Below are 15,975 nucleotides of genomic sequence, written 5' to 3' on the forward strand. Positions count from 1 at the left end.
AGCACGCGATTCGCTCGCTGGGGAACTTGGACAATTCGAGGCCGACTGTTCTGAACTGTTCCAAGGGTCGACCACCCTTCAAGAATGCGCGTCTATTCCGGGGAGACTTTGATAAAATACCAGGGTTAATTATGCGTATGGTGCCCAGTTGGTTTTACGCAGGTTTTACGGGGTCGTACGGGGTCTCCTTGAACCATCATGAGCTTTTTCGACGAATTTTCGACAGGGGACATTTTTGGATTAGACCCCTGCTGGGTCTGTAATTTAATCCAGCTTTTTGGTCTGAATTTATTATCCAGGCTTGTCCAAATCCGCGTTTACATCGGATTAAAATGTAGAAATTTGATAATGAGAGGTAATTGTAAGGGATGATAGGAATAACGCTTGTACGTGAATGTCAACATTTGGTGTTTATTGTCCGCAGAAGTCGCTCTTGACGCGGTGAATGTGCGATGCCGAGCGGATAAATGAATTATGCGCGAGACGGGAACACATGAGCTGAGCCTTTATGTAGAAAAATATATAAAATAATTTCAGCTGCACTTCCGGTGGTACTCCGGGGATGCCGCGCCGTAGTCTTGAAGGCTGAACAGGTCGCTGCTGTTCTTGTGGAGGTATCTTAGGAAATCGTGAATGTGCGCCAGCAGAAGCTGGATGCTTCTTTCATCTAGAGGAGTGTAGGATAGCATGCTTCCAAGTTTCACTGAAACGGGTTGGAAGAGAGTTTTATATATTATTGACTCGAGGAGGTTATGATAATTACCGAATAACCTAAGCAAATGGAATGCTCCGTATATTTGGCTGGGTGGAGTCCCAGGCTTTTCGGAAATAATTTCTCCGTACTGTTGGCGCTCCCATCTGTACAATAATTGTGTTCCTAACATTACGTTGAAGTATTCACGTAGACCTTTTGTCACCTCCATTACGGCACTCTCCCTAAAAATTATTTGAGATCAGTAAATTCTGTAGCATATGTGCTACCAGTTAACAAAGGAGTATTCGGATAAATGTGAAATTCAACCTACTTGTTTGGATTATTAGTTTTGCTAGAGGTCTTAAATTTAACATAGTCATCTAGAATTTGATCCACGGTATGTCTCGCAGGCAGAATTACTAGCTTGCGTTGCCTGCTGATGGCATCCCAGTCGTCGACCAACCATGGCTTCAATTCATCTGGCATTTTTACTTTCACTTCCACTTTTGTTAGAAATTGTTCCTCCGTTTCTACGGATGGATCTATGCGACTGTAAAAGGTAAAGAAAAGATGATTAATAAGATTTCTGGAGTCAGTAGCGTGGCACATCGATATGAAAACATTTAAAGAAATGATGCAGAGATAACCTTCTCTTTTTTCGTGATGCATCCGATGACGAGTCATGAGAAGACGGCGTAATGGAACCCCCCGTAGTTTTATTTGAGCGGCCACCCATCTTCTCGTTAGTTAGGCCAGGTGTGCTAGCTCTGCTTTCGACATCTTTGTCCTTATTACTAGATTCAGACTTTCGACCCTGTGTCTTTAAAGCAGTAGTGGCCTTTTTCCCCTTTTGAGATGCTTGTTGAGCGGCGTGTGCACGTTGCACTTCTTTTTGCTTCTGTACATTCCCTTCGTTGTATTTAAGAACACGACTCTCCGGCACCCATTCGTCCCAGCTAATATTAAAAATTATACACTTACATACTCCTCTCAACGCAATAAAAAATATACATACTTTTTATTCCACCCAGCGTAGTGTATTAAATACTTGATCTGTTTCTCTTTCGTGATCTGAGCCTTCAGACATTTTGCTTCATATATCAACGGGCCATGGAAACATAGAACTTTCTCCCCTGTAATAAGCAACAAATATCACATAGAAATGGGCAATTCTACGTTCATGTACCACTTTTCAATCAATAATATCTCCCACCTTCTTGGAACTTGCACTTTGGCGGCATCTCATCAGTGAAGAGATTTTTGTGAACTTTTTTCCCGAACGAAACCTCAATCGTTCTTGAGATTAAAAACACCCGACGTTTCTGTCAAGCGTGGAAAAGTTGTAACGCTGCTGATTGTGACATTAGCCTGCAAAACAAACGTAGTTGCACAGCTGTAGACATTTCTCGTTCAATTTGTCAGTCTAAGGCGGTTTACCATTCTTCGGGCAGAGGGCAGTGACGGCGTTTATCGGCCCTTGGTAATACCTAAGGTAAGAACTAACCTAAAAAGATCATAGGATAAACTCGCTGTACCATCTGCAGGTACATTATCGTTTCCGTTTCTGCAGGTCACTAATTACTGTGTTCGACATACACGTTCAAGAGGAACATGATTACTTCCTTCACTCTTTTTCAAAAATAGATTCGCTGTATTTTTGCGAAGAGGTATCGATAAGTTTCCTCCAAGATGGTGGCACTAGAGCAGCCCCGAGAAGGGCAGTCCGAATTCTCCCACACTTTAACCTGCCACTTCACCTTTTCAAACCGAGTGACCCGGTGATCTAAATTAGGGGGCCACAAATTATGCAAGGGATTTTTTTAGTAGTCGGCAGGGACATTGACAGCGGACCCTGAGGAAGTTGCACTTAAAATTGGAGCTCCATTGATCGTTCTATTTAAAACGGGCATGTCGAGGATTCACATTTTCACCTTTTACGAATATAATCACCATTTACGAATACATTTTATTCTTTATTACGAAACGAAACCTTTATTCTTTATCATCCCTGGTCTTTAAAGAATAACGATCGATCCGTGCCATTATTGCATTTATCGCCGGTGATGTCGGTAGATAAACATGAATTTTACTATAGTGACGTCAAAGTCACTATTGTCAGCAGGACGTTACCGAAAGGAGTCATATACACATGACGCACATACTCTCAATAGTTTAGTCAATATTTCTGTTCAACGGTTCTCTATAGTTTTATTGTCCCCTGGGGCGGCCTCGGGGAAAAAATTACGTAGCTATTTAAGGGAGTGTTCGCGGAAAAAAAAAGATACTTAAAATAATTAACATCGCAACGTTGCCAAAGTATACGGTGAATAATTTGTTCGATCTCGTTCTTCTTCGACGTAGGTATATCTACGAGATAAGATATACTTCATCGAACGGTTCACTCCACTTTCAGTTTCAGAACTCTCGATTACAGTACGACAGCCGCCAATTTATCGGCGATGTAATTCGAAACTTTCGGCATCTTATCGACAACCTGAGACGCTTAAAACTACCAAACCCTGTAAGCGATCCCATATTAGTTTAAGCCGGTTAAGAACTGTCATCCTATTAAACTATCAGGTAAATAACTGTAACCACCTAATATAATGCCAAACTATTACGAAGTTCGCCGAGCGAAACCACAGACATTCATTCGCAATCCATTATCCCACTTATGCCGTAATTTCGCTAATCCAATGCAATCCCCTAACCCCGCAAACATTTCCGACAAGTATACAACGACTACAAAGCAACCTTTAGAAATCCGCTCTCTGGGCACATTGCAAGATCCAATAACCTCACAACGGTAAAAATCATGAAATTTCATTTATTAAAAATAACACAATATATCATAGAATTAACATCCAAGAAGCGGCACAACTCGAAGAAAGTAGTCGATCACTCGCCTGCGTCAGACCGGGCATCACGTGGTGGATCCTAACCTCTTCTTTTCCCATATTTTCGGTTTATATCCTCCCATTATATGTATCCGATGTTCGCATCTTAGATTCAGGTCTCTGGACCTATCCCCGGGCTTAAACCACAGCAATCCCTCGGTGTAAACGTCGAATCTCAGTTCTTCTAAACAAGAAGTAGTCGAGATCCGCATGCGTCAGCCGCGCCACGTGGTCGCGGTAGACGGCGAGTATTCTCCTGGTCTTGGTAAAATTCTATCGTTGCCCAATATCCCGTGTCCGATCCACGAAATATACCGGGGATCAGAAAATAGATTTCTTCAGGATCCCCGTGGATCCTTGAGGAGGCGGATTGCTGGATCTTCGCGGAGTTACAGTCTGATTCCGTCAGGGGCGCGCGAGGACCACGGAGTGACGGATCTCGACGCGTCGCGCGTCCTTGGTCCGTTCGTTTGGGCGAGCTCATTGTGTCTCAGTGGGTATGGTCGGATGCCTCGTCGAGGGTCGACGTTTTCCAGTGAGGTTAGTACGACTGGCGCGGTGTGGTACCGTGTTCATGATCGTGGGAGGGGTTTAACGGGCGGGTAGGGGTTATATTTTCATTGATCCGTCCATGGCGTGGAGGTTTCATGACGGAGAACTTACGAATCCTGAGTCGAGCGTCCCTGCGCGGATTTGGGGTCGCCTTAAAGAGCGCTCCCATTCTCGACCCCGAGACCGGATCCCGAATATCCAGCGCCCGAGTGGAGGCTCGACTTTTTCCGAAAACGAACTCATCGACCACCCCGAGTCCACCCCTCGGCGAAACTGGGGCGAAAGAGAGTTAACCGAATTCCCTTTAAGACTCCCACTGAAGAATGGGACGATGAAATCGATACCAGCGAATGGATAAACACGGGCCTTTCCGAGGAATTCCTGCACACATCTCAGGCTAAACCACAAACCACATGGGATAATTTGTATCATTCGATTTACTATAGATTTGTATTCATTTCTATTCCAACGAATCCGTACATCGAGCTCTGGTTAACCGGTTAAAGTATTTTTCTAGACGAACGGGAGCGAAAAAATCGGTGCAGCCAGTCCATGACGTAATCGCAGGTCCTTGTTAAGGTAAAACAATCGAGTTAAACCGATATTTCAGTCTTAACGAAAGTATCCATGTTCCCGACTTTAACTCAAGCCCATCGACGCACCGCTTCCGCAGTGCCTCGGTCCTAAATAGGACAGCTTTCCAATACCGAGTTTCTCCCCTGTCGCGGACCAATACAGACCCTGGGACTATATTTGCAAGTCCACGTAACTACTTTTCAAGTATCTCGTAAAACGGGTATTTAACAATATCTTCTACATATCATTTAAATCCTGAAACGTCCTGAAATAGCGGGAGGAATCACGGCACGTCTCCATGGGATATCTCTTTCAGAGCAGTCCCCATGGTCGGTGGTTCCTGCTGTCCAGAAGAGGTGTCCAAACAATCCCCAAAAGTAGCGGCAACCATTGCGGGTTTGGAAACGGCCCGGCCCGCGACAGAGTGGAGAGGAGGCTCGGCTAGTTCGCGAGGAGGCCGCTGAGCGCTGTCGGCGCGGAGCAATGCAGTAGCGGCGGTGCTGGTCGGGGCTGGCTTCGCACCAGGAAGAGGGTGGCCGAGCGAGCGAGCGAGAGAGAGAGCTTCCGCCCAAGTGGGAGCGAGACGGACGAGGCAGCGAGAGGGCGCTTGAGGGAGAAAGAGAAAGAGGCGGCGCGGCGCAGGAGTCCAGGAGAGCGGGGCTCAGGGTGCAGAGAACTCGGCAACGTCGCAACGGGCGAATCTCGGGCGCGAACGGTGTCTCGGCGGGTCCGCGTCTCGTTTCGGGGTTAGGAGTCCGCTCGGCTAGGGGGCGTGCGCGCGACACGGACCGCCGGCGGCAGCGCTGGTGCAGCGGAATCGAAGCCCCGCGGCCCCTCCAGCCCGACAGTGCGCAAGCTGCCGGACCAGGCCCACGCCACGGCGCCGCGAGATATGTCGGGGGCTCGATAGTCCGCTGAGATGTTGTCGCAGAGCGAGTTTTACGCCCTTTTCATCCGCTACACGTTCGTGTAGCATGACCGCGGGGCGGGTCCTTGCCGCTGTGGTGACGGGTGCTCGGGAATAGCCGCGGCTCAAAGAGGAGAGCCCTCCCCCCGGGAGGAGCCCGAAGAGGAACTCGAAGAACCCGAGGAACCCGAAGAACCCGCGAGAGGGCGCCAGTGGGACGAGATCGGAGAGAAGAGGAGCGGAGCGGCAGAGTGCGGAGCGAGGTCTTGATGTGTGCCGCGGTGGTGTGCCAGTGGTGTGACCCGGAATCGAGAGCGGACACAAGGAGGCCACTCGCCCAGGCCACTCGGAACCCGCCCCTGCGGCGCCTCGCCCTCGGGACCCGCACCCTCCGCCAAAAGACGCGGGCAGGACGCAGCGCCGACCTTACGCGAGCTACTTGCGCGAGTCGCACGTAAGTTCGCGAGTCTCTGGACGGAATACCCTGGACCTCGCTAGTCCCTGAGGACTCCTTGGCTCGCTGCATTCGCAGACACCGGGAGTCCCGGGCTTTGCGATCGGTCGGGACTATTAGGGGGATTTTGGGGCATTTTGGCTTTTGCATCCTGCACTTCCCGTAATGCCGCATCCTGTCGTTTCACTCTACTTGGCGCTTTACGCCGTGGATGGCGGTGACCTCCTTCTGCATGGAACCCGATTCTTGGGCGTCGGGAATCGTTTGGGGGGGAATCGGATTTTAGAATGGTGGAACGTCCTGCAGGGGCTTTGCGCTTGGCGATGCTACACGAGGGATTTGGGCGGTCGTGTCCCTCCGTCGAGCTTAGCAACATGGCTACGTCGACGTTCATTACCTTCTGTCCCTGTCACATCGAGGATGTGGATGTAGAGACCTCTGCTGGGGTCTTGCGGGTAACTTCGTCGATAGGCTCACCGATAGGGTTAAGTAAGGTGCACCGAGACACTCGAGTGCGTGGACTTCGTATCCGTTATGCTTCTAGGTATAGTTGGACTGCTGTAAATATGGCCTAGAAATTTCACGACATGGTCGGGTCGAATACCGGATCTCGAAAACGTTCTTGGAACGTTTGTGAAGGACTTTCTGCGTAGCCTCCCACCTACCCGCATTTAAAATATTTTTAACAGCTTCCTGGATTATTTTTCCACCCTGGATATATTTTCGGTAAACGTTCACGTTCACTTATGGGTAATTTTTTTTTTTTTTTAATCGTCGAACTAATTCGATGTGCATATTGTGTCTTTGTATAGCACGCCAAGTTAGGTTAGGGCAGGTCAGATGTCGAGATAAATTGAGCTATCAAAAGAAGCGTGGCTGCAGGGACTAAATCCATATCGCTGATATTCCAATCTAAGATCGGACGCCGATCAAAATATCCAGTCAATATGTAAATGGAACGTAACTCTACGTTCGCGTAGGCTTAGTCGAAGACTAAGGTAACCATTGATTACTTTTATGAGTCTACCCTATGAATAGCAACTCGACTCTACTACTTAAACCAAAAGCGTCTCCGAATCAATTCAGTAACCGTAAAAAATAGTTAACTCGTGAAATAAAATATTTTATAAAACATTCACACGTGGATATCTGAAATAAATTCTTGGCTTTTGCAACAGTCACTCGTAGGCGATGTAGAAGATCTTGTAACGAATAAGACGCCACGTGAGGGGTCGCGCCGCCATCTTGTTTTTTCTCAGATGACGAGTAGGGATAAGAAATATGATTTATATATTAAATATTAACAAAATTCGCGGGCAATTTAATCGGATATAAGGTGATTCCTTAATTAAATAGTTATTTGTCTTTAAAGGATTTCGTGTGCGAGATTTAAAATAGTGAGAAACCATGACGTACGTAAATTCACCGGGAAAAGGCTCGATTTTGCGAACTCTTGTACTAAATAAAATTTAACACTAAATAAAATGACATTAACTCCTTAACGTGGCACCTGGAAACGGGGTGTAAAATAAAATGGGGAAGATTTTCACGTCCCCTGATCTTCAACGTGAATCCCGACATTACCCGTTTCCCCACATTTTTCGCGTTCACCCTTTCGTCCTCGTCCATTAGGGTCCGACAATGAGACAACCCCTGGAAGTCTTCCACGTCACGTGACGTCACCAGACCTCCCGTTTCCCTCCGCCATTGAAGCGTCCTTATCACGGGGATCCAGGTAGGAAGGAAAGGACACTCCGCTCTCTCCCTTCCTTTCCTTCTCTCCTTTTTCCATCGAACGCGACGCTTTGACCTTCCGCACGATTGTGCCGAGCGAATTTCCAATCAATAAGCCAGAGGGAGAAAGAGAGAGACAGGGCTAGAACGAGGTCCGTCGACGATCCCCGATGAGACGTCTAGTGCAACATTTAAGGACCCTAGATGCCCAAAAGGCGTCCTCGCTATTCGTCGACCTGGTCGATATTTCTGGGAGGGAAAAAAAATTCTAGGGAATTCTGGGGGATTCAATTGGGCCTTAGAAACTCCCTGGAACCTCCCTCGAGGGCCTCCCGAAGCTACGTATATATTTTTTTCAATTTCTTTTTATTCGCTTCTCACGATGCAGTGCGCCGGCATAGACCAATAGGGTGAGGACGCCGCGAGACATTACCCAATAGGGCGCCCGTGTGGGTGCACTGCCGTCTGCTCTCGGTGCAAGTGCACCCCACTCGAGTGCACCACCGGTGCACGAGCACCCGCAATGACATCGCCGGGGTGCCATTCGGGGCCCCGAGAGGTTCGAACTTGTTTATCTGCTTATTTTTATTGTTTTTCCTATTCACCGAGGAGGCTCCAGGCAGACTTTTCATCGCAGACTGGAGAGCGGTACTCGAAATTTCGAAATTAACCCCGGAAATCGCCGAGAGAGGTATTCGTCTTAGGGAGTTTAACGCGCTGGAAGTCATATTTTAGTATTTTAGGAACCGTGGAATCCCTCTTCATTCCCGACGCCATTTTTCTTCACGGACTGGACCAGGTCGGGGGAGGGCCAAAGAATTCCCGGAAATCTTCGTCGGCTGGAATTCACGGGAGGTGGGATGAGTTTCCTCGTTAACTGAGCGGTGAAAAATGTCCACCCGGGGGGAGGAAGAATGGAGATACATAAAGGAGAAATATTTGGGACGGCCGAAATGACTTTTTATGTTCCCCGAGCCGCTACGGCAAATACATAAACATACGTGGGCGACCTCGCTGGGTATTCTGGGCCACTCAAGTATTTCCTCTGGACTCTGCAGAGGCAGGACGCCGGGATGCATACAGGAAGTCGAGGGAAATCCTTGAGTAATGTTTGCTGGATGTATTAGGAACGTTTCGGTGGGAAGGCGTTCCGAAAACGAAGGAATAGAGATGTGTGGGGGAGAAGTATCAGTAGTAATCACTCATTAGTCAGAAAGGAATAGTCAACGTCAAGTCAGGCGGAGTCTAACAATAATTCTGAAATCATCTGTTATAGTCATACTTAATAATTTCTAGTTTAAATTGCATTCCGAAATTTTGAAATAAAGTAAAGTAGAAGAGTCTCAGGAGTAAAAGCAGTTTTAGTCAGACAGGGATGGTCAACGTCAGCTCAGGCGCAACGTTCATGGATTGAATGCACTCGGTACATAGCGCAAATCAATATGCACACCTCTCTATAGTTATACTTCGACGTCTTTTTACACTACGCGGATATCTTTATCTGTTGATTCCAGCCTTCACTCGATATGCTCTATTCCCATTCGCAAATCAAATTCGGTGCGATATAGTGCACACCTCCTTTGAAGCAATTTGGTCTATCAAGAAATTCCTCGGTACACCGAAAATCATACAGCCATAAACAAGAACCAAAAAACTTCATCGTTAATAAAATGACAGAAAATATCACGGTAAATTATGATCATCGGGATAATAGGAAATATCGTAGCTGCGTTTAGTTTTTTTTTTCTCCTCTTCAGAAATGATTTCGTCGCATCGAATGTCGATATTTCCGCATCGGCGGACATCTTTGCGCTCTCGAGAGGGTTTCATCGGATCGGTCGTCGAGTTTTTCCCGACTTTTCCGAATCTCGGCCCCCCCCTCTCTCTCTCTCGGTACCTAGGCCACTCTTGATGCATAACGTGCGTACATACATGTAGGTCATTCCACCTCGCGGGGCGAGGTCATGCGCGAGCCGACATCTTGAGCCGCGAAATAATCCCGCAGCGGTGCCGGATGCGGAATCAAACGCGCCGGGAAAATCGGAGCTTTTCACACATCCCGGCGGACACGTCGAAGGGTATCCCGATATTTCCATTTCGTGTTCTCGGCCGAGCCGATGTCGGTCAAACGCCCTGCGAGGCTCGCCTGAAAAGTGCCACATATCCGCGAAAGTATTGATCGCAAGATAGCGTTCCCGAGCGCAGTTTTTAGGCACGACCCCGCGGAATATGTACTGCTGCCCTGCTTTAACGGAGGGAAGAAAAAGAAAAGGGGGAAAAAAATAGCATTCCGCCAAGTTCGGCGGAAACGAAGAGAAAAAAATTCGACTTCCTCGTTTCTTACGGTGGGGGCGAACAAATTCTTATCTCTTTTCAAAATCCCGGAGAACTACCCTCTTAGACTTATTCTGTGCTTATTTTAGATTATTAGGAAGCACGTGGCTGCCCTCGAATTTTCACCCTCGAAGATTTTCTTTGGGAAGTTGCAATTTTTTTTTATAAAGGGAATTTTGAGTTCCCGAAAAATCGAAAGCGTTATATGGGTCATCTCTTTTTACGGAAGTGTTCGATAGTCTAACGCGATTAGCGTCGATCGATCACTGGACCTCGTCTTAATTTTAGAAAGTAGCCGCGATTCCGCGCCGAATTAATCGATCAAGATGCTAAAACTGTTCAATTGTCACGGAACTCGGATTGACTTGGCCGGACTCGAGCTTTAATTATCATGTGCCGTGATGAAAATGAAATATTAATTAATCGGCAATCATTGGCGTAAAGAACTCCGACGATTCCGACCAAAATAGCGGACGACTTCCAATGTTGTCACCTGTCCGTCTCTTTTTAAACAATGCATAATATTCCTTAGCAGTCAATCATGCCCGACGTTGTCAATAACTGTCCTGCCCTCTTAGGCCTTCGCATTAGTGATCAATTTTCCCCTAAACGCGGTTTTTGCCATTTCCCATTTCGTGAAAATAAATTCCTCCGAAAATTCGGAATTTCTCGTTCAATTTCCACTGTCGAGGAGAACTATTCCTTTATTTTTCATTCAATGAGGAGGAGCTGGGGTTTTCTCGCTCGGAGTTTGCGATGATTGCGAGGATTCCGATCTCCCCGGGGAGGATCGATGAGCATCGATCGATCAAACGATACTTCTCGATGTCGGGAGGGAATTCTCTCTCTGGAGGGGCCTCGGAAGGGATCGGAGGGAGATTCGGTTTCCGCAAACCGGGAGGCCTGGTAAATCGCATTTCCCCGACTAGGGGAGGACGGAAAATCGTTCGGAGGGCAATAATTGCATTTCGCCAAGGTGTCGTTACGAGTTGCAGGGCGCGAGCGACAATTGGTTCTTAGAAACGCGCCGCAGTGTGTGCCACTTGTTCCACTTATCGAGCGGATTACGGCATGCCTTAGGCCGAGTTGCTGCGAGCGGCTTTTCCTTCTCGGAAAACATTTTTCCTCCCCCGAAAGCGACCCGGCTTTTTCCTCTTTATCCTCGAGACGAGTTCGGACGATTTCACTCTTGGCTGGTAAGAAATTTCCATCCACCCGAAAGAGGGCGTTTCTTCGACCACAATATATAGGAGCGAAATGGAAATGCGTAGGGGATACATAGGAAATACGTAAGAAATGGATAAATGGAAGATCACCCCTCAACATCCTCGGGAGATATTTTCTCAAATTTCCCAAAATTCTTCACATTGCGGGATAATTTACAGGAGTCAGTTTTTAACAATGGAAATTTGTTGTACATTTTTAGATGGTATTTATCGGCAACAGTCCTTGAAGGGTTCGATCGGAGGTTGATCGCGGCTTGATATCGGCGGATAATTGGCCGTCAACCTTGCACTTAGGAGGGATCAGAGGGTTAAACCGATCCATGTAAACAATGCTGTCCCTTTTAACACTAGCGTCATAAATAATAAGTACGCTGGCCTTATTGTAGGAACGATCAATACTACCCTAGTTGGAATGGAGGTCCTGCCACAATGAAACCGAGCGACGATTGGGCCGCATGTACGCACGCAAATATGTACGAACCTTTCTGAAAATCAACCGGCAATTTCTATTCTATTAAATATATCGATTTGCGGGAGTTGGGTATGTGCAATTAACGGGGGAATGCACTGGGCGCGCATTGCGACAATTTCCGATGGGTCTGACTTTGCGTTCTTTTCCCTCTTCAGTGTGCAATCCGTTTCTCCACTTGCACGGAAAGTCAACCTTCGACCGAGGGAAAAAAGAATTACGAGGAGTAACCCGGTTAATATTAATTTTTAAACCCAGCTAGAGTGTCCGGGGAGGTCGGGGAAAATTTTTCAATTGCCTTCCGGCATTTTGAGCCCTTTTGGAAAGCGGAGTGCGCAAGTCTCAGGGATAGAGTGGCTACCTTGTCGTAAAGAGGCCGTGTCGGGAAAATGTTCTTGGCGCGCGACAAAGGCTTTGACTCGATGAACTTCGCGCACTCGGCCTGCGTACTTCATAAATATGGATTCCAGAGATACTTTCGCCCCGTGGGCATGTTTCTGCGAGAAGATGCCGCATTTGCATGTGCTTAACGATTTTTCGCATCAGTCGCACCTTTCTGCATGCAGCATCCAAAATGGAGGGGCGGAGACGCGTCGTCGCATATTTTCGCCTTGGCGATTAGAAAGATTCTTTCATTTATATTTTTTGTAAATTCATTTCAGACTTAGCACGATTTCAGGACTTGTTTCAAGAAGCGCGTTTAAACGTGCCGGGCTTGTAATTCTCGGTCCCTCCACTATGATCGTTTTCTCTCTCTCTCTCTCTCTTGATATTTTTTTTTTCGTTTTATTTTTTACAATCGACGTACGGACTTAATGGAGGGACGAGGAACTCTCTTCAACGTGTCCACGGGGATGTTTAGCGATGTTTACTTTGACAACTCACAATGAGCCCGAAAAACCGGGAGGCAAGAAGAGCAAACTTCTACATGCAGGCACTCGGTATGACCGACTTAAACTCGGAGCAATTCTCCGATTCCAATCGTGTACTACACGAATGCTGCGAATGTAGGTAAAGGTGAGGACGCGTTCACGGTTATGCATTTCTGGCGTTTCTCTCCTCTTCCGAGAGTTTTGACATCGAGCGGAGTTCTCGAAAGTAAAAACGGACCACTTGGACGAGTCGCCTCTTTTCATTAATATCCAACGGGGGCGGTTATGATTCCTCCCTCGTTATTCCTTTTTTCCCCAGATTTCGGGAAAACTCGCAATCAGACGTTGCGGAATTAAGCTTCTCGATTCGAGTCCGCAAATTACGCCGATACCGAGGGTTTAATCCACGACACTGAACACGGTGGACAATTCGGGATTAAACGGCTTCCGGGTTTGCGCAATGCATCGGAGTGTTAACAATCGAGTCGTACGAAATCCAATTTCGGAAATCCATCCGGACCGCGAGGTGAAATTCCCGCAGTGTAACCGGAATTTAGGATGAAATCTGCCGACTATCGATCGGAACAATAGACTTGGGAGATTTTTGCGATTCCAGGGAGGCTCTAGTCGCCGTTTTTCGTATATGGATAGCGAATTAAGACCAGGTCACGACAGGGGATTTCTTGACGCATTGCGGAATCTTAAAGTGCCCGGCGAAATTCCTGAACGGCCGTGGGAATGTCCTTTTCCCCCGAAATCTGTCGTTTTCCCAGCACTTTTCCGGGATTCGCGGCACGTTTGGCACGTTTTCCCCGTTTCACGGTTCAATCGCGAAGTCCGGGGAATTTAATTTTCGGCCCCGATATGGCGGAAACTTCCCCCGATTGGACGTTTCGCCTTACAGGAGTCTCCTTTTCTCCCTGGGAATTAAATTCCTTCTTTTAAGTCACTTCCATTGTTACTACATATGCCCGTTCTAAAGTATATAAGAGGCTTCCTTCTTATAAGAAATTGACATAAGTCGCTTTCGTGTCGCCTTAAGGGTCGCATCGTTGCCTCGCCGGACTGCTCGCTGATAATTACATCCGATTAAAAACGAATAATCCGATAATCCCTCCTTCGCTCAACAGGTGCGTAATCTGATATAGACATGTCGGTATACACTGTGGTAATGTAATTCCTCCCACCTTAGGACGAAAGTCTGCGAGCCACGAGGTTTATTCTTAATAATAAATCATGAATTACGGAGGGTTTATATTCAGTCCATGGGAGTTTATTCGGCTCCAGTTTAATCGATGACTCTGGACGTAATTATAACTTGATAAGTAATTAAGAACTAATAATAGCGGGATTCTTTGGCCTTCCTAACCCTAGCATTTCCTCGCACTCGTCGATGCCCATGGCTTTGACCTAAATAACTGATCGATACAATGTTAAATGACCCAATTTTAACACTTTAGCGAACACAGACCCCACGAGTACTGTATGCATCGTTTAGTTAATACTGACCGGTCTCGATACACCGTTAAAGAAGAATTATTACCGAATTACTCGATTACAACTCCCGGCCGCTTCGCCATTAAATGACCCCTGCTTGAAATGCACTTTTACTTGAATACCGATTTAAAACAAATGATTGAAGGTATAAACGGCGATTTTTTTTTCTTTTTAATTCCCATTCGTCCCATGGTACGCGGCGATTGTTCCCCATTGTCGATCCCCGAAAATTCCCTCAGCTCCATTAACACACATGGCTTTGACCCAAATAACTGATCGATAATGTGAAATGACCTGCACCTGCTTGTTTGGTCGAGGGGTGTATGGGGTGTGTTCGGTACACGACACTGTACCGAATTTAGAGACCCGTGCAGTCGGTTTTCATTTCGACGAAATGCACCCCAATAATGGCGGGCGATAGAAAAGAGGTCGCAAGTTCTTCCCCTGGGATGATTTTTTTACCATCGGTCCATCTAACGACACGTTATCGTTTCTGATTTCAGATAAGAACTAGTTCAAGTCCGGACTATGATAATTCAGATAAATGATTGATTCTATTCGCCGCTTCATGTACACGTGAGTATCCGTATATACGTAGAGGAAGAGTCCCTTTTATTGTTAATTAATTTATATATATTTATATAATAATAAAGTTAAAATTAGTTCGGCGATAGGTGGACACATATGGTTTGGGACTATTTTTATGTCGCCATTTTTCCAACAGGTTGGACATGAGAAGTCCTGGTTCACGTTGGACGAATTCCAACATAGCACGCACTGCCGCAGCGCGTTCGCAGCTCGAAGTCGCCGCCATTGCATCGAGAAAGGACACCGGGGGGTGCGAAAGTATTTCCTGTGGAACACGAGACGGGAGTGTCGGTGCCGAGACTCGGAATTCGCGGAGCAACCTAGTGCATCTATCCGTCCTACCCTGCAGAACCTCGCGATTCAAACTTCCGCGGCCATTTTCTATCGGGTCCCTTCGAAGCCGCGTCCAGATTCGCACCCAACATCGGCAGCATCCGGGGACTAAGCGTCGTCGTCATTTCAAGAATTGTTAGCACCGGTGGTTAGGTAAACATCTCGTAAATTCTCCCCTAAATAGAGAAATCGTCATTTCAAGTATTTTTACCACCGCTGGTTAAATAAATATCTCGTAAATCCTCCAATAAATGTGAAAATGGTAATTTCAAGAATCGTTAGCACCGGTGGTTAAGTAAATGTCAATAATGAAATGGTCACATCTTGAAAAATAAATGTTACCATGATTTTAAATTCCAACGATGGGGTAAATGTAATTTTTCTTTTTTCTTTCTTTTTTCGAAGTCTGGTCAGTAACCGTTTATCAGCAGCAGGACTTGCCTCGGCAAGAAAGAGAGAAGGATAGTGGCCGACGTAAATTGGATTTGTTGTCGCTACTCAATCTTCGGAGTGGACACTAAAAAATAACTCAAGGAGGTGCGAGGGGGAGGGGAAAAAAAAAGTGCAACGAGAAATTGTGTCAACCCTTATTAAGGGAATTACATGCGCCAAGGAGAGTGTGTGCTAAGTAGGTCAGGGCGATGTGAGCACGTTAACCAAAAATGGCTATAGCTGGGGAAAAATCATTCCAGGCGTGATTCTCTGACCTATTCGAGAGTCACGGTATCGGAGACGATATTATCGATCAATTATCGCGCACTCTCGTGGGTATCGTCCCTATTTTCTAATTCTTTTTCCTTCTCTCTTTCAGAAAGGTGGCTCGGTTGTGCTCAGCGTAGACA

General features: G+C 46.7%; 1 protein-coding gene across 1 annotated transcript; it reads right to left on the reverse strand.

Annotated features, from left to right (window-relative positions):
• Nucleotides 1-391: 391 nt before the first annotated feature.
• LOC105695467 (mortality factor 4-like protein 1) lies at nt 392-2,092 on the reverse strand. The gene is made up of 6 exons (XM_012417010.2): nt 1,908-2,092; nt 1,710-1,827; nt 1,342-1,650; nt 1,026-1,244; nt 764-936; nt 392-703 (listed from the first exon to the last, which is right to left on the reverse strand). The coding sequence occupies exons 1-6, from the start codon at nt 1,933-1,935 to the stop codon at nt 534-536; spliced, it is 1,017 nt and encodes a 338-aa protein (XP_012272433.1). The 5' UTR covers nt 1,936-2,092; the 3' UTR covers nt 392-533.
• Nucleotides 2,093-15,975: the final 13,883 nt, after the last annotated feature.

Source organism: Orussus abietinus, unplaced genomic scaffold, assembly GCF_000612105.2.
Source record: "Orussus abietinus isolate OABI.00-Male unplaced genomic scaffold, Oabi_2.0 scaffold4, whole genome shotgun sequence".
NCBI lineage: Eukaryota > Metazoa > Arthropoda > Insecta > Hymenoptera > Orussidae > Orussus > Orussus abietinus.

Bases quoted from the DNA above. Each gene is read 5' to 3' on its own strand.
- LOC105695467 (XM_012417010.2), bottom strand. From the start codon at position 1,935: ATGCCGCCAAAGTGCAAGTTCCAAGAAG. The intron at 1,828-1,907 runs GTGGGAGATATT...TGCTTATTACAG, and splicing joins AAAGTGCAAGTTCCAAGAAG to GGGAGAAAGTTCTATGTTTC. The intron at 1,651-1,709 runs GTATGTATATTT...TTTTAATATTAG, and splicing joins TACGCTGGGTGGAATAAAAA to CTGGGACGAATGGGTGCCGG.